The 23,712-nt window shown below is 35.2% G+C and overlaps 5 protein-coding genes, 1 non-coding gene and 1 pseudogene across 6 annotated transcripts; 6 read left to right on the plus strand and 1 right to left on the minus strand.

Moving 5' to 3' along the window:
* Positions 1–1,072: 1,072 nt before the first annotated feature.
* Positions 1,073–4,333, plus strand: LOC106389827. Its single transcript, XM_013830174.3, has 9 exons — positions 1,073–1,642; positions 1,953–2,048; positions 2,127–2,243; positions 2,318–3,048; positions 3,123–3,222; positions 3,313–3,372; positions 3,456–3,539; positions 3,614–3,730; positions 3,814–4,333. The coding sequence occupies exons 1-9, from the start codon at positions 1,577–1,579 to the stop codon at positions 4,114–4,116; spliced, it is 1,674 nt and encodes a 557-aa protein (XP_013685628.2). The 5' UTR covers positions 1,073–1,576; the 3' UTR covers positions 4,117–4,333.
* A 576-nt stretch (positions 4,334–4,909) lies between these two features.
* On the minus strand, positions 4,910–4,983 carry TRNAN-GUU. The gene has a single exon. It is a non-coding gene; the product is annotated as a tRNA-Asn (tRNA).
* A 124-nt stretch (positions 4,984–5,107) lies between these two features.
* Positions 5,108–6,355, plus strand: LOC106389826. The gene is made up of 5 exons (XM_013830172.3): positions 5,108–5,296; positions 5,390–5,442; positions 5,641–5,817; positions 5,910–5,987; positions 6,080–6,355. The coding sequence occupies exons 1-5, from the start codon at positions 5,225–5,227 to the stop codon at positions 6,249–6,251; spliced, it is 552 nt and encodes a 183-aa protein (XP_013685626.2). The 5' UTR covers positions 5,108–5,224; the 3' UTR covers positions 6,252–6,355.
* A 123-nt stretch (positions 6,356–6,478) lies between these two features.
* On the plus strand, positions 6,479–8,179 carry LOC125583926 (annotated as a pseudogene).
* A 5,444-nt stretch (positions 8,180–13,623) lies between these two features.
* Positions 13,624–15,320, plus strand: LOC125583891 (transcription factor HHO5-like). Its single transcript, XM_048751442.1, has 5 exons — positions 13,624–13,960; positions 14,032–14,177; positions 14,271–14,526; positions 14,630–14,706; positions 14,802–15,320. The coding sequence occupies exons 1-5, from the start codon at positions 13,735–13,737 to the stop codon at positions 15,039–15,041; spliced, it is 945 nt and encodes a 314-aa protein (XP_048607399.1). The 5' UTR covers positions 13,624–13,734; the 3' UTR covers positions 15,042–15,320.
* Positions 15,321–18,806: 3,486 nt separating this feature from the next.
* LOC125584444 (NASP-related protein sim3-like) lies at positions 18,807–21,167 on the plus strand. The gene is made up of 6 exons (XM_048752926.1): positions 18,807–19,223; positions 19,325–19,560; positions 19,833–20,051; positions 20,129–20,219; positions 20,295–20,568; positions 20,646–21,167. Exons 1-6 carry the CDS (start codon positions 18,928–18,930, stop codon positions 21,000–21,002), a joined length of 1,473 nt encoding a protein of 490 aa, XP_048608883.1. The 5' UTR covers positions 18,807–18,927; the 3' UTR covers positions 21,003–21,167.
* A 361-nt stretch (positions 21,168–21,528) lies between these two features.
* On the plus strand, positions 21,529–22,917 carry LOC106386119 (cold-regulated 413 plasma membrane protein 4). The gene is made up of 4 exons (XM_013826007.3): positions 21,529–21,854; positions 21,942–22,049; positions 22,293–22,363; positions 22,448–22,917. The coding sequence occupies exons 1-4, from the start codon at positions 21,676–21,678 to the stop codon at positions 22,699–22,701; spliced, it is 612 nt and encodes a 203-aa protein (XP_013681461.1). The 5' UTR covers positions 21,529–21,675; the 3' UTR covers positions 22,702–22,917.
* Positions 22,918–23,712: the final 795 nt, after the last annotated feature.

Below are 23,712 nucleotides of genomic sequence, written 5' to 3' on the forward strand. Positions count from 1 at the left end.
TGTTCTATATGTATACATAGAGAATGGTTGGTCCACTTGAAAGTGAAAGTATGAGTTATTTGTAAAGCGAAGTTAGCTTTGTCACGTGCTAATGCTTGATTGAATCTGCCAAAGTATCATTTAAGTACGTTCATATCGTTCAAAAAAAAGTACGTTCATAATTTATACCTAATCCACTGTTTCTTTTCCTGTCATTAATTAACACTATTACATAACAGCCTTGTTAGTTTTTTTTTTTGGGGGGTAAAAGCAGCCCTGTTAGTTGATTGAAATAATCAAATTATTGATGGTATAATAATACTACCACTCTCCTTTTTGATGCGAATCACCCGTTTAGACAGCAGAAAAAGGGAGAAATGAAAAACTCAAATGTTTGATCAAGAAAAATAATCAAATGTTAAATTCTAGGGACATGTCAGCATCTTTAGAGTTTTTACCTTTTATTTATTTTCTTCTAACATCATAATTAATAAGCACGTTACCTTTGCTTTCTCTAAAAGGTATCATAATTTAACTCTGAAAACACACTTGTATTTTAAGTACAAGCAACCTGCATAACTTATTATAAATCAGTTAGTTAAATGGTTAAATATAGTCCATAATCAATTGATTATTTATAAATTAAACTAATCAGCAAATGAGATTGACTTTGAAATGATGCATTTCAGATTTAGAAATGTAAAACAAAATTCACAAACAGGTTTTAATTAATTATGTCAGTACTGATTAAACTATAAATAAATAATTACTTCTATTTGGGACCATTATATTATTCATTTTAAAAAAATCTACTGAAATGAAATAAATGAAAGAACTGAAAAGATTGAGAGAAAACGAAAGCACTAAGCCACTAAATACCAAATTTTAATTAATAAGTGACAAAAGAAGTCGTTTCTTAATGGTTGTCCACATCTCTCACAATTTCCAACCAGCTAGCTCAAGAACTCGTGACTAAACTCAGATCTTTGAGCAACTTCGTCGGGGTTTGTTACTACTAGGTTCTTACAATACATATATGTGTATGTATATATTATATAAGCATATGTAATTGTGGAGTTCTAATTTTTTCGGGAAACACAACTGAAAGTTTCTTATTTCTCAATTTCTAAATCTAAAGACATCATAACTGGTTGATATCAAGTCGTTATCTACTACGTCTTCGCCTCCAATGAGAGATTCTGTGGTTTCTTGATTTTCTTCCTTGCTCTGTTCGAGACTATATGACCAAAGTCATCTATACATACACCAACGATACATTATATGGATTAAATATTATAAGAAAATGGTGGTTCTGTGGGAAACATAAGCTTCAACTAAACCATTTCTCTGCTTCTTCTTGGTCGCTTTACCTTCAAGTTTCCCCGCTCTGTCTTCATATATATATCAAAGAGCTAGTACTACATTTTTTTTATTACAGCCACATACTTAAACATTTAACTCCTATCTTTCTTTTTACTTCTGTATCTATTTTTTTTATCTTGATGTGGTCTCTCTCTCTCTCTCTTGGGTTTATATCACAGTTAGAGTAGAGAGAAAGCAATAGTTGGAGAGAGAGAGAGAGAGAGAAAGATAAGCGATGAACACTAGTGTTCGAGCTGCTCTTTCCTCCATGAAAGCTCCTTCAAAGCATGTCACCACTCAAGTAACTTTTCTTCTTTCTCTCTTCTCTACCACTTTCCACTCTTGAAAACCCAATTTTGATTGCTTTCTTGGTGATCTCTTTAAGATTCTTGGCTTCAACATTGGACTATTTCACAACCAAATCTTTGCTTATTTTCTATCCTACTAATAGAATAGTTATTCTTAGTGAAGTTACTGGTCACATTGAAAGTGATAGATACTCGATTGTTATCTAGAAGATTGTGTGTTGTTTTCCACTATCAATAGTTTCTTTACAAACTCCTTTTTGTTCTATATGAGTAATGTTTGGTGGTATTCTGAAATCCGCAAAGGAGGAAAAGAAGAAGAAGATGGAGTCTCAAGGCAATGTAGGTTTAGCTAATCGGCGCAGAGCTAACAAAGAAAAGAAAATGGATTTGCTTCAAGATGTATGATGACAAGTTCTTGAGAAACCACTTTCTTGATTTGATGATGAATTGCATCTAAGATATGTTTGTTATGATCAGGTTGATAAGCTAAAGAGGAAGCTGAGACAAGAGGAGAATGTGCATAGAGCATTGGAGAGAGCTTTCACTAGACCTCTAGGAGCATTACCTCGTCTTCCCTCTTATCTCCCTCGACATGTAAGATCCAAAATATTCATATCATCAAACTTGTTGTTCTTTGTATCTGAATCTTGTTGCTTTATCTGATAAAGACACTGGAGCTTCTTGCTGAAGTAGCTGTTCTTGAAGAGGAAGTAGTTCGGTTAGAAGAGCAAGTTGTTAGCTTCAGACAAGGTCTATACCAAGAAGCTGTTTACATTTCTTCCAAGAGTAACGGTCTGAACGAGAATTCTCCCGTTAGAAGCACTAAACACCAGAGATCTAAATCCATGTCACAACATGAGTTGAAATCTATGACCACTCCTCCTAAAAAGCATCAACAGTCTCTTAGTCCTAGCAGAAGCATCTCAAGTAGGAAACTCTTCTCGTCTGATCAGACAGTTAATGACAAACAAGCATCGCCTAAACCAAATGTAAGCAGTGTTGTTACTAAGCCAGTTGATGTGAGAGGGAAAGAGAATCAGACCTCTAGTAACGGTTTAAAAGACAAGAAGGACAAAAAATCACCTGAGAAGAAACTTAAGAAAACTTTTAATAAGCTAGATGATAGATTAGCAGACCAAGACAAAGCACAGGAGAGTGTCTCGGAATCGGTGCAAAGTGGAACTGCAGCAAACAGAGTTTCAGAGGATTTACTGAAATGCCTGGTGAGTATATTCTTGAGGATTAGCTCGTCCAAGGACATTGTGTTGGATCCATATAGAAACTGTTCAGAATGGAGAACAAGAGAACTTGGCGAGTACAAGAATCTTTGCTCGGTGGATGCATCTTCCATTGATCTTGGAAGAAGAATCAATGCTTTATTTCTGATCCATCGTCTCAAGTAAGTATCTCATCTCGCCTAAACAACTGAGTGTATACTTTAACTCATGTTTGTGTAACTGTTCCTGTATACAGGTTCCTGCTTAATAAGCTTTCCATTGTAAATCTAGATGGTCTTAGCCACCAACAGAAGCTTGCATTCTGGATAAATACTTATAACTCATCTGTGATGAATGTGAGACTTCTTTGTATGATAGATAGAGAGACATGTCTGTAAGATGTTGTTAAAGAAGGCTGATGTCTTGTTTGCAATTTATCTTCACAGGGTTTCTTGGAGCATGGGATCCCTGAGACCCCTGAAATGGTTGTAGCCCTTATGCAAAAGGTTTGTACTCAAAACCAAAACTTGAAACCATTGCGCTTAAATGTGTGTTACCTATTAGATTCATCTTCTCTTTGTTGTGTCAGGCAACAATAGTTGTAGGAGGACACTCACTTAATGCTATCACAATTGAACACTTCATCTTGAGACTTCCATATCACTTAAAGTTTGTAAGTTTCTTTTATCTTCTTCTCTTTCATTATTATATGCTGACTCAGAATTTAATGCTTATTCTCTTAAAAAGAATTGTCCCAAAACTGCAACACATGAAGAGATGAAAGCTCATAGCACATTTGGATTGGAATGGTCTGAACCTTTGGTCACTTTTTCTCTCTCCTGTGGAAGCTGGTCTTCTCCTGCTGTAAGTTGTGCTTTAAAATCATACACACTCAAATTTGGAAAAGTTTATAGCATTTTCACACACAACTTGTTTTTGGTATTTAGGTAAGGGTTTATACAGCAGCAAGTGTAGAAAAAGAGCTAGAAGCTGCAAAGATGGATTATCTTCAAGCATCTGTATGGATTTCAAAGAAGAACAAACTAATGATTCCAAAGGTATTAGATTGGTATTTGCTAGATTTTGCAAAAGATGTGGAATCTTTGTTAGATTGGGTTTGCCTTCAGTTGCCTGATAAACTCAGAGAAGAAGCTCTGAAGTGTGTGGAAAGAAAGAACAAAGAATCACTCATGGAGTTGGTTCAAGTAGTACCATATGACTTCAGTTTCAGGTTGCTTTTGCATCAATGAAAAAAAGGTTTGATGATTTGTAATGATAATAATGTTTCAAAAATGTGGAAGTGGAACCTTGTATAGATTTGGGTTGGGTAGTGTAAAGTAGAGCAAAAGTTAAAATTTGTTATTGGTTGGCTGAGACCTGAGAGTAGATATATAGTACTCATATGTTTGTGTTCTTTACAATAAACTATAGAGTGATAGTAATTTATTCAATTGATTTTATCTACAATGTTATATATGTGTACACCATTTATTTGTTTTGAGACTAGATTTTGTCTCATTTGTTTTATCTGCAATGTTATTATATGTGTACACCATTTATTTGTTCATACATTTTAGAGTAGATTTTGTCTCATTTGTTTTTTCTTGTCTCTTGCCATTTTTGCTGACAGCATTCTCGTCTCATACCATGTGTGTGTTTGGGCCAGCTTGATAGTATATAACCTTCTTTTTATGCCTCTAAACTTCTTTCATGTGAAAGTTACGTACCAAAGTAGTTAATATGTAGGAAGACACAGAAGTATATAGTCCAGATTCACACGATACTTCATTGTTTAGGATGACAGTAGTATGACACTATTCTTTTTTTTTTTTGAACGACTTTGACAGTAGGATGACACAGAAGTATGACACCATTGAAGAAAGAAAAAATGTGAGTGTGATCTCCATGTAACAAACAAAAACTCTCTCTCTTGGTTTCATAGTGGATTAATGTGTCTAGGTGAGTATTCTACCAGATGTGAAACTCAGTGTTTGGGTTATCAAATGAAACAAAAAAAGAACGCTAGAAGGAAACAAAAAATAACGCTAGAAGGAGGGGTCGAACCTCCGACCTTGTGGTTAACAGCCACACGCTCTAACCAACTGAGCTATTCCAGCTTTTGTTATTCGAAAACAAACAACTTGTTATCTTTGCTTGACTAATGAATGGGCTTACAAAAAAGCTGTAACAAGGGCCCAATAGAATCCACCATAAAGGAGAGAAGCAATTAACTCTCAGAATAGAAATCTTCTGTTTTTGAGAAACTGAAGAGCCGTTAAACCCTAGTGTGTGTCGTCTGAGGGAGAAGAAAGCAACGAAGAAGAAGAAGAAGAAGAAGAAGAAGAAGATAATAATCAGATGTCGGATAACAAAGATCACAACTCCGATTCAGACTCCGACGGTGCACCGGAGGAATTCACCCAGGAGCAGGTATGTTTCCGTCTTTATGTGGATTAAGCTGAAACATTAAACTCGAAATTGCATTAGCTTAGCGTCTAATGGGTTTTGCTTTTCTTTTTTCAGGCACAGTTGGAAGATGCAGAGTTGAGGAAGATACATAGAGAGAATAAGGCTAGGTTTGTATTCTCACCACCTTCCCTCCTTTGATTGAAGCTTGTGGTGGGTTAGGAGTTGATGGATGAAGATATAACTGTCTTGAAAGATTAGTAGTACTTTGGTCTTAGCAAAACCTATGCAAGTGTTTAAAGCCCCATGTGTCTCTTTGTTTGTGGAATTTGTGTAGCTTCACTTAGATTTTGTTTTCTCTTCTATAGGGTTGCCCGCGAGAAGAAAGAGAGTCGAAGGCGTTTGGCAGAGAAGATAACGCCAAGGAAATCACGAAAGGTTGAAACTTTCGAAGACATAGAAGAGCATGAGGAAGACCCTGAAGCTCTTGCAAACAAGGGGTTCCTTTCCAAAAACATCATAGATTTTCTTGCACAGCGGGAGAAGTAATATAAACTCTATAATCTCTTTTCCTTGTGCTTAAACACTTTCAACTAGAAAAATTGGACTTAAGATTGGCAATTTCTCCCATTTACAGACAGAACAACAGTTCGGATACTGAAGAAGAGGAGGCCAACAAAGAACACCCGAGAAAGAAAAAGCGAAAGAGCTCAGGGTAATGAACATCTTCTTGGTTTTTACACACTCTAAAACCACTCCTTGATTTGATTTGATGTAATCGACTCTCTCGTGTGTATGTACATGCAGTATTGAGACGGTTATATACAAGGAGATTCCACCACCGGAATGCTTGAAAACAGGGTTAGATTTCTTGAAGAAGCGTAAAGCACAAGTCCCTAGATCTTCTTCAATCCTCAACAACTCCAGCCAAGCTCTCTGCCTTGTCACCGGTGCCAAGAAGCAGCCACTGAGAAAATAAAACTCATTCAAGATTCAAAATCCTTGTGTGCTTCTTCAATGCCATTACAGTTTTGTCTTCATTTGCTACAGTTCAGTTCATTAGTTATTTCCTTATTTGCAAAAGAGCCCTCCAGTTTGTTAAAAACGTGAAATAAAGCCATTAAATACCAATTCCCTCCACTTTGAGGGGGTTTTGAATATCTTTCCCTCTGACTCCAAAATCCTCGCCGGCGATAAACAAACCCTAGATTCGATTCGCCGTCTGTTCATCCAGCAATGTCGTCGTTCAATCCGTTCTCTACCCCACAGCGACATCAGCAGACGCCTCAATCACCGTTTCAGACTCCGCAACAGACGCCTCAGCCGCAGAGCATCTCCTTCTTCTCGCAACCGCAACAGCAAACGCCGTCGTTTCAGCCGCAACAGTTCCAGCAGCAGCAACAACAACAACAAAGTCAGCAGCAGCTGTATTTGTTCACGAACGATCAAGCTCCGGCGAGTTACAGCACCGAATGGAGTGATCTTCATCCCGATTCTCAGAAACTTCTCCTTGGGATCGAGTATTGCTCTTCTTTCAACTTTTCTTGTTCAATTGCCAAAATCTTGAAGAACGTAGTTCGTTAGATTTAGAATCTTTTGATGTTTTCTTCGTGGTTAATGATAACTTGATTCTTATTGCTTGTGTGAATATCCTTAGAAAGAAGATATTGGAGTACACTAGTGAAAGCCTGAGGCTAGATCAATGCAGCCGACTTTACGATTCTTCTATTGCCACTGAAGGTTTTGAGTTTGATGCAAGCCGCATTGTTCAGGTTTCTTAGATGATTCACTTCTTTTCATATAGGAACTGTTCTTGTGAGTTATCTCATCCTTTGTATAAAACTTGTAGGAGCTTGGTGGGATTAATGCTACCATGGACAGACAAAAAGCTGTTCTCCACGAGCTTATGCTGGTTGTTAAAGATATGTTTCGTAATTCAGAGGTTGCCGTTAGGTCTTTCATTGTTGTCTTCTTCAGGTAGAGAATATTCACCAGTACATTGGATCGATGAGGACAGCGTATCTTGCTGACCAGCGGCGGAGAGGAGAATGCAATGATCCGTTTCTTGAGGCTGATCGAAGGGAAACAGCAAAACAGGAAGCTGCTGCTAAAAGGGTCCACCCAACTCTCCATCTACCTGCTGCTACTACTACTACTAGTACAAGTACACAAGCCTCAACACAAGTTACTGGGTTGATTACTAGCTCAGGGGTTTCGAATGCTCCACAAACACCTGCAGCCTTTCCAACATCAGGAGCTGGCTTGTTTCCTGACACACCTGCTTCAGTACCTTCGTCTTCTCTCTTCGCTACACCAGTTAGACCAGTTTTCGGTGCTCCACCAGCTTCTGGATCTTTGTTTGGCCAGCCATCTCCATCAAATCCTGCTACGCCTTCACAGTTTGCAGGTACAACAAAGTCATAATACGATACAGTTTCTATAAAGGTTTGTCTTTGTCGTAATCTCAAGTTGTGTTATCTGTTTCTCTTTAGGTCCTTCACCTGGTTCAGGAGCCAAGTTCAGTTCTCTGACAGTAAGTACATCTCTTCGGTTTCAAACTCTCTTTTTCACTAAGTATCAATCTAACGACTTCATTGACTCACCTGACCTCCCTGGAGAAATGTCTGAAACTGAACTCTTTTTCCTCTTTCATTGCAGAGACCTTCAAGGTTCAAATCCCGAACTTCACGACGTTAGACACTTGATTTTTAAGTTCCATCTCTCAGCCTTGACCACGCGTCATTTACAAGCCTTGAGTTCATTCATTGAATTGATGATTGTATGTTCTCGAAAGTATAGTCACAGGGAACAAAAGTGAATAGTGTATCATCTAGAAAGTGTTATTGTCTTCATGGAGGGGACGACATGTTTCTCTTGAATATATCAATCCGTGAATATTTTACCTAACTTTCCCTCATTGCAATGATTCATCTTCACGAAGACCCTATAAAAAAGAATCAACGGCTTATTATAATTGCACCACCTAAACCCAAGAACGTACCATAAGTGTTTTAACCCAAAAGAAAATAAAAAGCTCCGTGCGAACCCGGGTCGCCTGGGTGAAAGCCAGGCATCCTAACCGCTGGACAACAACGGATTTGTTGCTGACTTGATAAAATCCTGCTATATGTTCCCTATGAAGCGCTTCCTTTTGTTTTGAAAATGGAATCTTCTTCTCTTTTTGTTATATAAAAAGGGAATCACTCTTTCTCTTTGTTCCTTGTATTTCACAAAAACAGCATCTTTACATGATAAAACTACGACCATCCAAAACGTTCAGGTTTTTAGTTATAGAGAATGAAAGAATCTTTGAAACTGCATATATCGATTGTTTACCAATTACCAACAATATCTTCGGATAGTATATTAAGAGCACCATTGACCCAGTATACAAGGAGATTTCTTAGCCATTTTTTGCGCGTGGGTCCCACCAAAAAATCACAAGAAACTATCTCCAAAGATATGAAATAAAAAACGGGTTTGGGTGTTTCTTGTACTGTTCGCGAGCCCCACTGACACATGTCGGTCCGTGATTGTTTTTTTTTTTAATCAGACAAAAAAAAATAAAAAAATAAAAATAAAAAATAAGAAACCCGTTATAGGGTTAATCATGCTGTAAGGCACTAAAACATACATAAAACCATTCTGTCTTATTATTGTTTCATTTCATAAAATAGCCTAGCAAATGTGACTTCTTCGATTTTACGAGTTTATTAATTTACTATGTTTAACCAGTTGATGGTGTCACTGATAGTAGTTAAAGCACTCATTATATGGTTTCTAGGATTATGATTTTCAATTTTCTGACGGCTAATCACTGCTTTAAATGTGGCAAAAATGTGGCAAAATAACTTATTTTCATACGTCAAAAGATTTGCATGGATTCAGTTCAAGATCAAAAATGACTTTTCTTATATGTATTTGGATTTAAATTAAAATTTGTAAGTGTGAAACTTAGGGCACGTACACGCTATCATCAAATTATTCCGTATATATATATAATATGTTCAAAGATTGACAAATGTTATGAATTTGATTTTTTCAAACTTTGAAGATTGAGTATTAGTAATCGAATCATTTGATTATTGTTCACCCTAAAAATATTACCAGTGGATTCTCGCAGCTAGAAACCGAGTCCGACGAACCTTATCCTCAAATTAGATAGACAGAGCAAAAGCTATCCTGCAAGAACTTTGCAAAGTTTTTTTTTTTTTTGTAAAAGGAGTGGTGAGAAGAACGAAAACAAAAGGTTAAGGATATGTGATGACGAGAAGACGAGAAGACGAGAGAGAGAATATAATCAATCAACGGTATCAATCTCTCGACGTCCTTGTCACAACTCGAGACGTTTCAGTTCCTCCTTCAAAGAAAAACGATTCTCGCGAAAAATTCTAGATTAGTTGGACATGTGTTGTGGTATAGTTGGCTGTACTAGCCGTTTCTCTATGTCCGTCCGTCAGATTCCTTTGTGGTACGTCATATGGAGTATTCCGAAATATCACTACAAAAAAAGAGTTGAATTGTATCACTTAATTTATATCACATAATTAAGTGATTCTATTTTAAATCATTTAATTGTAAATGAGACAAATATATATAATTTAGCATCACTTTCTTCAAAGTGATGTTTTATTAAATGATTTGGCATCATTTTAATAAATGACGTATTTTTGTTGTAAGTTGTATCACTTTAACAAAAAAAATGATACACTCGGAACTGGAAGCGCTACAGTGGGCAATGGAGAGCATGATACAACACTCGTACTGTCAGAGGTTTGGGACGGACTGCAAGGACCTGATTGCGATGTTAGAACAACCACAAGATTGGCCCAACTTCTCAACAGAGTTGGAGATCATTCAAACTCTTCGGTTGTGTTTTTCAGACTTCAAGATCAGCTACTTCCCAAGGATGCAGAATGAGATTGCGGATTCGCTAGCTAAGAATGCACGTTCTTTTCATAGATCCTTATGTTTTATTGGTTGTTCTATTCCGGTCTGACTCCCCAGGCCACCTCAAATTTGAGTAATAGAATAGCCGTTTGCCGTCAAAAAAAAAAACAAAAACAAAAAAATGATACTAAAGTAGTATCAATTATATGAATGATGTACTTATTTTGTTGTTGACATCACTTATTAAAGTGATACTAAACAAAACCGATGCCAATAATGTTTTTTATATCAGAAATAATTATTGTATGATAACTTCAGTTACAGAAACTGATGTAACCATCACAAAACTAAATAAAACAACGCGTTTTTCTTTAATTCAATTATTAGTTTTCTCTTAATTCTATAACTGTTTACCTCAACCAAAAATCTTCTTATCTATTTTGATCCGCATTCATGAGTTCTTCTCCTTCTCTCAATTTTGAAGCTTTTTATTAGTTTAAATTTTTCAACAAAAACCATTCATTTCTCTAAATTGACTTAACGTCTCTCTCTATATTTTTTTTCTGTAGATTGTCAAGATTTCAGATTGTGATGACAATGAGGTGTATAAAAAGAAACGGATGATAATATCTAAGGAAGAAGATGATGAGACATGACGTGTCCAGGGTTCTTGGTATTTTGAAGGTATTATAAACAGATTTTAACTTTAGAATGACTCTCATGTGTTTAAGTCTTTTTCCTAAAGATTGGTACTATTGTTTCGTCAGGTTTCAATAACAATTGGGTTTGATGCCGGAGTATTATCGTGTCTGGAGTACATGAAAGCAGCACCGTGGTCTGAAGAAGAAGAATACAAGACTGCCTCACGTTGTCTGAGCTATGTCTTGAAAAATTAGGAGCAACAACCTTCATGCCATGATCGAAGATTGAGGATGAAAATAAAATACAAGATCAAGAAGAAAGAGTAGATCCTAGATAGAAGAAAGTCATAATCAGTTATTTTTAAATCTTTTTTTCTCTAAATTCATTTACCTTATTGATTTATTTGTAAAGGTTTTTTTTTTCTTCATCATATTATATTTTCAGTGGAAAAAAAAAAGTCAATGCAAATATTTTTTATTATTTATTGACAAATTTATTTACAGTGATAATATTTAAATCGGAAATTATAAACAACATAATTATTAAAATATTTTCCAAATTGTTATATTAGTTAAATTTTAATAATTGATAAATAATAAATAGTTGAAATCAGTTATTTTAATTGATGTTAATACTAACATCGTTTTTTAAAAAACTGATGCAAATTTTAGTATCATTTTTTACAACTGATACATATTGACATCACTTAAAAATTGATACAAATATTCGAAATTTTTACATCAGTTATTAATAAAATTATGCAAATTATTTGGATCACCACTTTCAGAGTCATTTATATAAGTGATACAAAATTCTTTTACATCATTTATAAGTAATACAAAAATTTTAAATAAATGATGTTAAATCATCTTTTCTTTGTAGTGTATTTTTGGTTACATGAATCAAACATTATTTGTAAAAGCTAAATTATATAAAATTGGGAGAAATTTGTGTTTGGCTATCAGGAAAAAGCGTTGAATAAAGTTGCTTTGCGTCGTGGGATCTTTTACAATGGAATGTACGAAAGATCATTTTTGCTAATTGCTAATTTGCTAGTGTTGCAGCGACTAGTTGCGATTGATACTAAAATATATACAATCTACTTTGAATTTGAATAAAGAGTCCATTTTTTTTTTTTTTGATATTCTACTAGGATGTCCGGCGGGTCGAGATAAAGAGTCTCCATATTGAAATGTCTACTTGCTTATAATCTACTAAGAAATTTAGACAAACAAAACGCAAAAGATAAGCAACCAAACACATGAAAAGCACTCTAAAGTTTATAGTATAAATTCAATGGTTACGTGGTTTCTTTAAACTGTATCTTAATGTGAATGTAAATGGATGTTGTATAGTAAACGAGACTGCCGAATTTGACCACTACGATTTTTAACCTTTTGTTTTTGGGTTTCTCTCCAATGATTTTTAACCTTTTGTTTTTGGGTTTCTCTCCAATGATTTTTAAATTAAAAAATCGACAGTATCATCGCCACATACGAGTGATTATGTTCCATTAAAAAAAGGTTTGAGTATAAATGGAATAATGTTTTATTTTTTGTTCATTATTTCATTTCTTACTTCATTTTGCAGAAAATATATAGTATGGTTAGAGATGCTCACACCATATTTGAGATAGATATTACAAACACAATTTTTATGTTCAGTAATTCCTTTTTCTTATGTTCAGTAATTCAGTTCCTATTCAATCATAATTTGCTGTTACAAATCTTTTTTCTTTTTTTGAGAAAGGACTTTGCTGTTACAAATCTTTTTTTTTGGGGTAAAAGCTGTTACAAATCTTTTATATTATCATTGTTTATTTGGTATATAGTTGACTATATGTCTATATCTCTATAATTGGCAAACTACGTACGTAGCTGATTATAAAAAAAATGTATGTAAAAAAAAAAAGTTGTATGTGACATAGTAAGTTGCATAATGTCAAGATACTTAGCATACTTTCTCAAAAAAAAGATACTTAAGCATGCATGCTACATGATGCATAAGTTGTGTAGCAGAGTGCACAGTGTACACGTTATATAGCATGGTGCAATTATTTTTAAAATATATATAGAGCATGGTACAAGATACGTAAGCTATGTATTAGTTTTAAAAATGTGAAAATTTCATATGCAAATTTTATAAAAATACAAATTTTATATAATTTTATGATATAAAGATAATGATAATTATTTTAAATTTTAAATTATATTTAAATTAATACTCGAAATATGACTGCTATTTTTCCTTATATTTCAGAATAAATAAATATATATATATATATATATATATTAACTAATAGTATAGAAATAAGTTCAAATCAATCTCTATAATATTATACACCCAATCATGTATATATCTTGACACCTAGTGTTTTGTTTCTAGGAATCTAATTTTTCAAAGTCAATCATCAAAGTACAACATATTATATATATAATACTCCATTTACCATTATTTCTTATAAAACATATATTCAGTGAGATTTGTACAACCTTATTAGTTATGCATAGAATAGTATAGTACCACCATACATTCTTTCACAATCTTTTTTCTAAAAAAGAAAACATTAACTTTAAGATAGAGGAATACGAGAATCTTGAATAATAAGCACTCAAATAGTAATAAGTTTCCTAAAATTGGATATTAAAAATGGAAAAGAATCAAAAATAAATAAATAAAAAGAGAATAAATATACAAGTTAGTGTAACGATTCGCCGCGTGTGTACATGCATCACAAAAAGATTCTTCATTCCATTTAAAGACAAATCTAATTAAAGCAGTTTACACAAACGCCCTCGAGATTCCACTTATTTACAGCGGTTACAATTCTCCGCGTCCTTCTTCTTCTTCTCTAATCTCTTCTTCTTGTTATCTCACTTCTTCTATATAAACGCCTTGTCTTTTAGCATTCTCTGTATTTATAGTTTTCGATGGTTCAGACAGATAAGGATCGAAGGATGAGTCTTAATTTGAATCTTTCCGTGTACTCTATAGCAAAACCCTTATCTCAATTTCTCGATGAAGTGTCGAGGATCAAAGACAATCATTCGAAGCTGTCTGAGATCGATGTTTATGTCGGAAAATTGGAGGAAGAGAGGAAAAAGATTGATGTTTTTAAACGGGAACTTCCTCTATGCATGCTCTTATTGAACGAAGGTATTCTTTCTCTCTCGATTCTCAATTTTGTTTGTGTGTTTTTGTATAACCAAAATGATTCCTCTGTGTAGCGATTGAGAGGTTAAAGGAAGAGGCTTCATCAGTGATGATGGCATCAAATGGTAAATTGGATGTGGGTCAAGGGTCAAAATTGGAAAATGATAATAAGAAGAACTGGATGAGCTCTGCCCATTTATGGATCTCCAACTCTAATTCGGTAATTCACAATAAAAAAAATCAAACCTTTTTTATGTTCTGTTTTGGGTTTCTTCAGTTGATCTTATTACCCTTTGATCATGTTTTCTTACAGACAAACAAAGAAGAAGATCGGCGTGTGACTCAGACATGTAATAACCTTAATCAGGGAGGGTCATTTACGCCATTTAACCCCCCGATGATAAACTGTAGCAGAACTGAGCAGAATCATCAATTCAATAGCAGAACTGAACAGAATCATCAATTCAACAAACCTCACCACATTCCCAAGAAAGAGCAGAGAAGGAGATGGTCACAGGATCTTCACCGGAGATTCGTTGATGCTCTTCGTAGGATTGGAGGGTCACAAGGTTAGTCCTTAATCAAAAAAAGGAACCAACTTTGTAACTCAATTCTCCATTAATTGGTTATACTGAGATTATGCTGTTTATGTTGTTGTTGTTGTGATCCCAGTGGCCACACCAAAGCAGATTAGAGATGAGATGAAAGTTGATGGTTTAACCAATGATGAAGTCAAGAGCCATTTACAAGTAAATAAAAGTTCTGATCTTCTCTTTAACAAACTTAAAACTTTGATGTGTGAATGAATGATTTTGATAGTGTGTGGAATGATATGCTATTGCAGAAATATAGAATGCATATCCGTAAGCATCCTTTGTCATCCTCGGATCAGCCGAGGGAAACACAGAGCTTAATAAGTTTGTCAAGATCAGGTTCTCCACAAAGCCCGCTTGTTGGTAGAGGTTTGTTCAATAATAATTGTAGTCATATCTCAGAGGATGATGAGGAGGAAGAGAAATCTGATGGGCGTAGCTGGAGAGGTGAGTCTGATAAGAAGAGACAAGTGGTGGATTTTGAGCTTTGAAAGATCAATCATAATACTATGCATAGTGATGATGCATCCAAAATCATAATACTATCAATCATAATACTTCATAGGAGGAAACTGATCAATCAAAAATTTTGTTTAATAGTTAATCTCAGTCATGTGAAAGTAAATCTATCAATCTGTTTGTTAATTACCACCTTGGCAAACAGAGGATGAAAACAATCACAGCCTTTGTCTTTTGTAATGCATCGTTTTCTCCAATCTAACCCAATTTGAGAATAGTAATGAAAAGAATCCTTTTTTTTCTAACACCAATAATGAAAACGAATCTATTATTGCATAAAATCGTACTAGAAGATAGATTATTTTTTTGTCTTAAAATGACAAGATAACGATTCGAGATTTTCTTTATTGAATTATTGATATGTATTATCTAGAAAAACTGACTCACTAATATGAATCAACACAATAATGGAATAAGGTTCTCTCCAAAACATGACACGTCATTAACTGAAAAAACTGTGAAAACCAATCAAAACATTTCGTCTCTCCACGTCACTTTCTTCTCATGCCAGATAGAGAAAAAAAAAACTTCTTGTAACCACAGTCGGTGTCGAAAAGAACAAAGGTGGGGGAGACGTGGAGGAGGACGACGACGTCTCCGGGGCGGATGTAATGATCCACGGCCCAGCGGACGGCGTATGCGCTTTCTTCGGAATGGTGATTGCGACTCCGATTTTGCGGCGGGCTCCGGCGGTTTGAGTTGGGGTGGTCCGCGGTTACAGCCCGCGTTCCTCGCTCAGTCAAGCTCGAGCCAAAGTCTCGGCCATGAAATCAAGCTCCTCCGGCGCGTCTTTTCTATCAGCTTGTTGTCGTCATGCTCAGCTCAATCGTCGCTTCGGCGCCCAAACCATGGCCGTGCTCACCTAGCCACCGTGGTTCCTCCTCCGACTCGTCCGTCTTCTCGCAATCCTCACTCGCCGTCAGATAACGCCGCCGTGACCTCAACTCGAGTCGTGGCAGCCAGTTCTGAAGCTCCGGAGTCGTTGCCTCTCACCGTCGCGGCCATCTTGAGATTGAAAAGCTCAGGAACTCCACAATGGTGGATTTTCAATTATTTGCACAGATGATCCTTGAACCTTTTGGTTCTTCTCGCATTGGCCCTAAGCCTTTTCAAATTGCAAACATATCCATTCAAATCAACCCCCGGCTTTCAGCTTTACATTACAGACCCCTCATATTCGCAGAATGGTCCCTCGCCTCTTGATGGTTCTCAAATCGGCCACGAACTCTGAAATTTGCAAGAATAACCTTGTGATTTCGCCCCAAACTTCTCAAAGTGCACTTTAACCCCTATTAAATGCAAATGAACACTCTAATGCAATATATACATCTAAATGCATCCTAAAATGATTAAATTGTACTAATAACAAATGCTAAAACTCATAAAAATAGTAAGATATCAGCGGAGGAGGGGGTGGAGGAGGAGTGGTGGTGGTGGGGGGAAGGAGGGTGGTGGATCTTGATGGTGGGGAGCGTGGATGATCGGGATCTGGGTTAATGGTTCGAACGAAGATGGTCTTTGATCGCTGGGAAGTGATAAACAAAAGAGTGAGAGAGTTTTTGAATCAGAGATGAAAGAGGAAGAAGGAGAGAAGAAGCGTCTTTTCTCGATTTGTTTACTTTTATAAATTCGGTTCTACTTGATTTAAAAAACTTTAAATAATTCGATTTTTTAAGTAATCCCATTTCTGAAGAACTAACCAAAATTTCAAACCGATTTTAACGAAGTTAACATGAAATGTTAGTTGCGTCAAATAACAAAATATTATAGACATTTTCTTGCGGCGTAGCGCGAATGTCGACCTAGTCATTATTAATGTAGTTTGAAACCACGAGATTTGCATAGTTTGGTGAAATAAACAAAATAAAAACAAAAAAAATGATTAAACACTTTATCTTACATATTTTAACATTACATATAGTCTTTTTCTTTCCGCCTATTAATTTAACATTTTTTCGTTTTAACAAAATTCAATACACTAACCCACCATTATTTGTTTAGTAAATTTTTTTTTGTATTTGAATCAAATGAACCAATTTTCTTTTTATAAAACACAAAATGATAAATTTTAGTATATTTTTTTACAAAATATATTATAAAATAACTGATCTTAAATATCTAAGATGTGATTAAAAATAAATCCAACTTGTAAGTATTCACCGAGTGAATAATTTCAACAACAATGAATCAACATCATTTTTTAAACAATCTTATTGTAATCATTCAACTTTTAAAATAATAATGCAACATCCCCATTGTTATTAGTTTTACGCATTATATCCCACAACCACATGGTAGATATTGTATCTTCCTACATAATTTGAAACTTTTTTGTTTAAATTCCAAATTATTTACATTTCCTTTCCAACCAATGTTCTAAATTTTGATGATTATGGCTTTTGATTAGTAAGCTGCATAATGATAAAATTGTGTCTAAAATACAATTTTACTTAATTCACACGTATTGCTAGGCGGATTTTGAAGAGTTAAACGATCCTAATTTGAAACAATCTCAAGATATTAAACAAGTGTAATCATGAATATAGAACCATGTTTTGAGTTTTATTAGTCAGTTGAATACGTTGATAGATGATCAATTTGTGGGTTGTATCTCTTTTTGGAAGATTAGTTTAGACTACCTCAAATTAATTGAAAGAAATACAATAAACAATTACTAACCAGAAAAGAAACGATGTGATAAAGATTCATGTTAAGTAGATTCCTAATTTACAGAATACTATATCTCGATTTTTGTTTTCATTTATTTTTATATAAATATTTTGTTTTCAATTCTAAATTGGTATATATTATAATATATATGTGTCTATCAATTTTTAAAACATAATAAGTTTACTGTATATTTTTTCATTGAAAAGATTGTTTCAAACTTTCACATGTATTTTTTACCTTCTCCTATATATATATTTTCGGATTATTGTTTCATTATTAAAATCGTAAATATATATATATATATATATATATATATATATATATATATATAAAGATTAGTAAAATATTGTTTTATTGTCATATTCAAAGATATTGTAACATTTCACAAATTTAGAAAGTTTTTTAAAAATTAAACTTTTCGCTTCATATATTTATATTATCGAGTAAATAATTAAACATTTAGTTTTTGTTTTAAAATAAAATATATAGTTTAAAATTTATTTTCATTGGTTTAAGGTAGTAAAGATTAATCATTGTTAGATAATATGATTTTTTGTTATTTAAAAAAAATCTTTATAATTTTAAAAGTTAACATCGACAAATATTTAAATATTTAGCATATGGAGGTATAATATTACAACATTAAATTATATCTATAAATCCAATAGATCATCTATTTTTTAAATCTAATTATCGATAGCCTAATAAAAATTTCTGGTAGGTCCAAAATTTAATGATAAGATTAGATATTAAATGTAACATGACTTTCTATGAATATGTCTATTTTTAAAAAAAAATCACACATGAATCAAAGTTATGACTTCTGTTTTAATATATAAGATGGATTTTGTCACTTTAGTAAAAACCAAATGTTGGTTGGTTGGGATTTTCTACTTTGGTTCGTTTTAATAGAAGCTGTACGAATCAAAATTATAATTTTGAATTGATTCGGTTTATCCAGAAAACTATCTATGATGGGCCTTGAGTTGGGCCACATCTTCACCTTCATCAACATCCACATCCCATTCTGGGGTCATTTTACAAAACCTTCATTACATTGACTAAATATTTTGCTAAGTCCGCCAAAAGAACGAAGAGTGGGTTTAGGGTAAGAATCAATTTCGCGTTTCTTTCTTTCTTCTTCTTCTCCCATTTTCAAATTCACCCAGAGATCCAATTCACTCAGCTATGGTTGACGAAGCAGCAGCATCAGCATCTGAAGCTTCGGTGACGGAACTCGCGCAAACCCTAGAACCTAACCAAGCCTCGATCGAAGCCACCGTCGAATCTGTTGTTCAAGGCGGCGCTGAATCGTCCTGCAACAACAACGCGGCGGAGAGCGCTGTGACGGATGTTGTTTCCGAAGAGGACCGTGAGAAGACGCTCGAGTTCGCCGATGAGCTCACTGAGAAAGGCTCTGTGTTCTTGAAAGAGATGGATTTCGCCGAAGCTGTCGATTGCTTCAGCCGCGCCCTCGAGATCAGGTATCCATTTTCACATTCCTGGAAGATTTTTGATTTGAGAATTATGCTAATAGATTTGGTAGCGAGATTCAAATGTGTGTTTTTGTTTGGTATGAGTTTAGGGTTGCACACTATGGTGAGCTTGCTGCTGAGTGTGTAAACGCTTATTACAAGTATGGATCAGCTCTTTTGGAGAAGGCTCAGGCTGAAGCTGATCCACTTGGTAACATGCCCAAGAAAGAAGGCGAAACTCAGCAAGAGTCTTGCGATAAGAACACTGCAAATGGTGAACCTTTGGCCGCATCTGTTGTGTCAAGTGACCCGGAGAGACAGGGGAGCTCAAGTGGTGGCCAAGAAGGTACTGAAAGTCTCATAATGCTCTCAACTCTATAGATTTGAATATATTTGACTATGATTACACCTCCTTCCCCCTTATGTTTATGGATTCAAAGGCAATGAGTGGTTGTTGGTGTCGCATATATATCATCTGGTTGATGAATCAAACGATTCGTTTTTGTTTTGTTGTAGCAGATTTTTTTATTACATTGTCTTTTTTTTTTATCCTCAAATTGGTGTATAAAAGGATTGTCTTTTTAAGGTTTCTCAGCATTCCTGCTCTTATTTTTGTAGGTTCTGGTGGTCAAGAGCAAGGAGGAGATGGTGAAGATTCTCAAGACGACGACCTGTCTGATGCTGATGCTGATGCTGATGCCGATGAAGATGAGTCTGATTTGGATATGGCCTGGAAAATGCTCGACATCGCAAGGGCTATTACTGACAAACAGGCAACTGATACAATGGAGAAAGTGGATATTCTCTCTACCCTTGCTGAAATTTCCCTGGAGAGAGGTTAATTTCTCTCCTATTTCATCGTCGTAACGTCCCATTTTCTCATTAATGATTTTGAATTGTTTAATATAACGTAGAGGACATCGAGACTTCGTTGAGTGACTACAAGAATGCTCTGTCCATCCTAGAGCGACTTGTTGAACCCGACAGTCGACACACAGCCGAACTGTATCCTTTGATATGTGATCTTGCTTTTATTTTCTATTTTCCGTGCATTGTGTGAACTTAACTTGAACGTTTTAGAAACTTCCGCATATGCATCTGTCTAGAGACAGGATGCCAGCCTAAGGAAGCGATACCATATTGTCAAAAGGCTCTGTTAATCTGCAAAGCTAGGATGGACAGGCTCACTAATGAGATCAAGGGTCCATCTGCTTCAGCAACTTCCTCAACTGTCTCTGAGATCGAGGAAGGAATCCAACAATCATCCAATTTTCCATACATTGATAAAGCTGCTTCAGACAAAGAAGCTGAGATCGGAGTCTTATCTGGTCTCGCAGAAGACCTAGAAAAGAAGGCAAGTGAACTTAACCTTTCGGTTGTCAAAAAAAAACTCTAGAAACCCATACTAATGTCATTTTTAATTCCATGCAGCTTGAGGACTTGAAACAACAAGCAGAGAACCCAAAGCAACTTCTTGCTGAGCTAATGGGCATGGCATCAGCTAAGCCAAATGCTGGGGACAAGGTTGTTCCTGCTGTTGCTCGTGAAATGAGCTCTTCTCGGATGGGAACCGCAAATAACGGGAAAGACTTAGAGTCGCCTACAGTCTCCACTGCTCACACCGGTGCAGCAGGAGGAGGAACAGCATCATCATCAGGTGTTACTCATTTGGGTGTTGTTGGAAGAGGAGTGAAGCGTGTTTTGATGAACGCAACCTCTGCAGAGTCAAGTCCTGCGAAGAAACTAGCTCCTGAGTCTTCAAACAAAGCAGATGGCAACTCTTCTTGAAGGTGAAAAAGGTATAAAAATGTCTATTACTAAGTTTAAGCAGAAGAAACTGAGAAAAATGTTTGGTGTGTACCCTCATGGATCCTTGAAGACTAGATTCTCGAGTTCTTATATTGTAATTGGGTCCGTAATTTAAACGATTTTTAATCTTTGAGACTTGAAATCCTTTCCTTCGTATGTTTTTTTTTTGTTTGTTTACAAAAGCAAAATCTCATTAGCACTAAGTCTGATAATAATTATATGCACTGGCTTAGTTGTTGATATCTTTTTAGTTTATTAATGTAATGAACAAATTGATTATAGGGTATTTTATATTGAAAATGTTGGTTACTTGTAGAATTAAAATATGGAATTTAATATGATTAGTAGAAAATTTCGCTATGTATGTGGAGATATGAAGATGAGCTGTATATGAAAACGAGCGACCCTTGGGGGAGCCACCATCGGTCAGTGTCACCAGCGAAGCCTACGTGACGAGCAGCTCTAGAGATATCCGAAACTCAAACACAGTTGTCACCAATGAAATGTAACTAAACATATACTTTTTAATCATTTATCTGAAAGTTTCAAAGAAACAGAGCAATTATAAATACTCTGCTATTGTCACAACTTATAACTCAAAACTGTATTCTGTGAGAGATTTTAAATTTAAAGTTTCCAAAAAAACTTCAATATGGGAAGAGTTGATTATTTGGCCATGAAGACTGAGGAGGAAACCGCGGCGAACCTGATCAATTCCGATTTGAATGAGTTTGTGGACGCCGCGAAGAAACTCGTGAAAGATGCAACGATGCTAGGTGGTTTAAGCTTTGGCACGTCTTTCCTCCAATGGGCCGCTTCAATCTCAGCCATGTTAGTCAAAACAAAAGATACCAAACCGTTACCCTCTGTGGTTTTGGGATCACTATTGTAATGATGTTGTATTGTTTGTTTTGGCAGTTATCTGTTGATATTGGATCGGACCAACTGGAGAACCAAAATGTTGACTACACTTTTGGTGCCATACATCTTTCTCACACTTCCTTACGTTATCTTCAACTTCTTCAGGTAATAAAAGAACTAATAGGACTCCCTTAAACTTAGAATACCATAAACATTTTAAAGATAAATTTAGTAAAAATAGCAGTTTGAGAACCTAAAGAATATATATGTTAGTTCTTTAAAATTTGGGAGGAGACAAGACAAATATCCAAAACCGGCCCCTGAGAACAAGTGATCTTAAACATGATGATGTTATGTTGTTGTTGTCAAAATCTAACAACTAAAATCGTATTCAATGGACTTTCACAGGGGAGATTTTGGGAAATGGATTGCTCTCATTTCGATCACAATAAGGCTCTTCTGCCCTAAACACTTTCCAGGTAAGTCCATAACACACACTTTTATCATTAGCTTGAATTGCATCCTAACGCTTTCTGCCCTTCTCAATCAATTTAAACATGTAGATTGGTTGGAGATTCCAGCAGCACTGATCCTTCTTCTGGTGGTTGCACCAAGCCTCATAGCTGGGACAGTAAGAGAAAGTTGGGTTGGGGCAGTGATTTGTCTTATCATAGCATGTTACCTTTTCCATGAACACATTAAAGCTTCTGATGGGTTCAGAAACGCTTTAACTCAGAAGCATGGACTCTCCAATACTATTGGGATCGTTGCTCTCCTCGTTTACCCGGTTTGGACCATCTTTTTCAACATCTTCTAAGTCGTTCCTACTCATTGGCCTGGAAACACCTTCAACATTCTGTGTCTTAGCTTGCTTTCATTTGTTAAAGTGCGAATTGTTTGTGTTTTAAAAGCATTTGTGTTTGGGAAAATGTTCAGTAAACAAAACAAAGATTCAGTTCTGATGTGTAAGATATATGGGTTTGTATTGTATATGCTGGGTGTGTTGAATGAAATCTTGAAACATCTTAGACTATACTATCGATTAACCTTGACTTCTAAGTTTTAGAACAAAAGTGTGTGGGCTAATAAAGAACAAACCACTAAGAGCCCAAATAATACATTGGCTAGAGATTTAGTAAACACAAAATAAGTATTCAAATCTGGTTGATACCAAAAAGATTTACACTGTAACTAACAAGGGACAAGGGTTATGTTGGTGGCGGCTATTGGCTAATAAAAAAAGCAAAAAAGCGTTGAGGCTACTGCAAGCAACAGCACGTAGCATTCGATCATCGTTTTGCGTTCGTGATATATTTTGCATGGATAAATTAACTCAAAAATGAAAATATAATATTGTAGTGTTTTTTTCTCTTCAAAATGTTTGCAATCACAAAATTAAGACGCAAACAAAAGGAGATTAACACATTTGATTCATATGATTAGAAAGGTGTTTTGAAATGAACCAATTGTTTAGAAAAGGTGTTACCAGAAAAAAAAATCAGTTGTGGTTAGTAATAGACATAGTGGATATTAGATTACATCATAATTGGTTGCTATCAAAATACAATCCAAGAACTATTCGAATTGTAATACATTCCACAACTTTATATTAGCTTTACTGCAATAACTTCTCCCACTTAGGCTCCGACTGGTGACATGTAGTATTAAAGTTGAGTTGCAATATGATTTATAATTCGATGTAATTCGCAGTAAAAATTATTTGGTAAAAACTGTAAGTTTATGTGGTAAATTTGCAGTAAAAATAAAAGTTATTATTTTATTAAAACTTTTATGACTAGTAACACTTTTGATGTATAAGTTGCAGTAT

The sequence above is a fragment of the Brassica napus genome, chromosome C3 (assembly GCF_020379485.1).
Source record: "Brassica napus cultivar Da-Ae chromosome C3, Da-Ae, whole genome shotgun sequence".
Taxonomy (NCBI): domain Eukaryota; kingdom Viridiplantae; phylum Streptophyta; class Magnoliopsida; order Brassicales; family Brassicaceae; genus Brassica; species Brassica napus.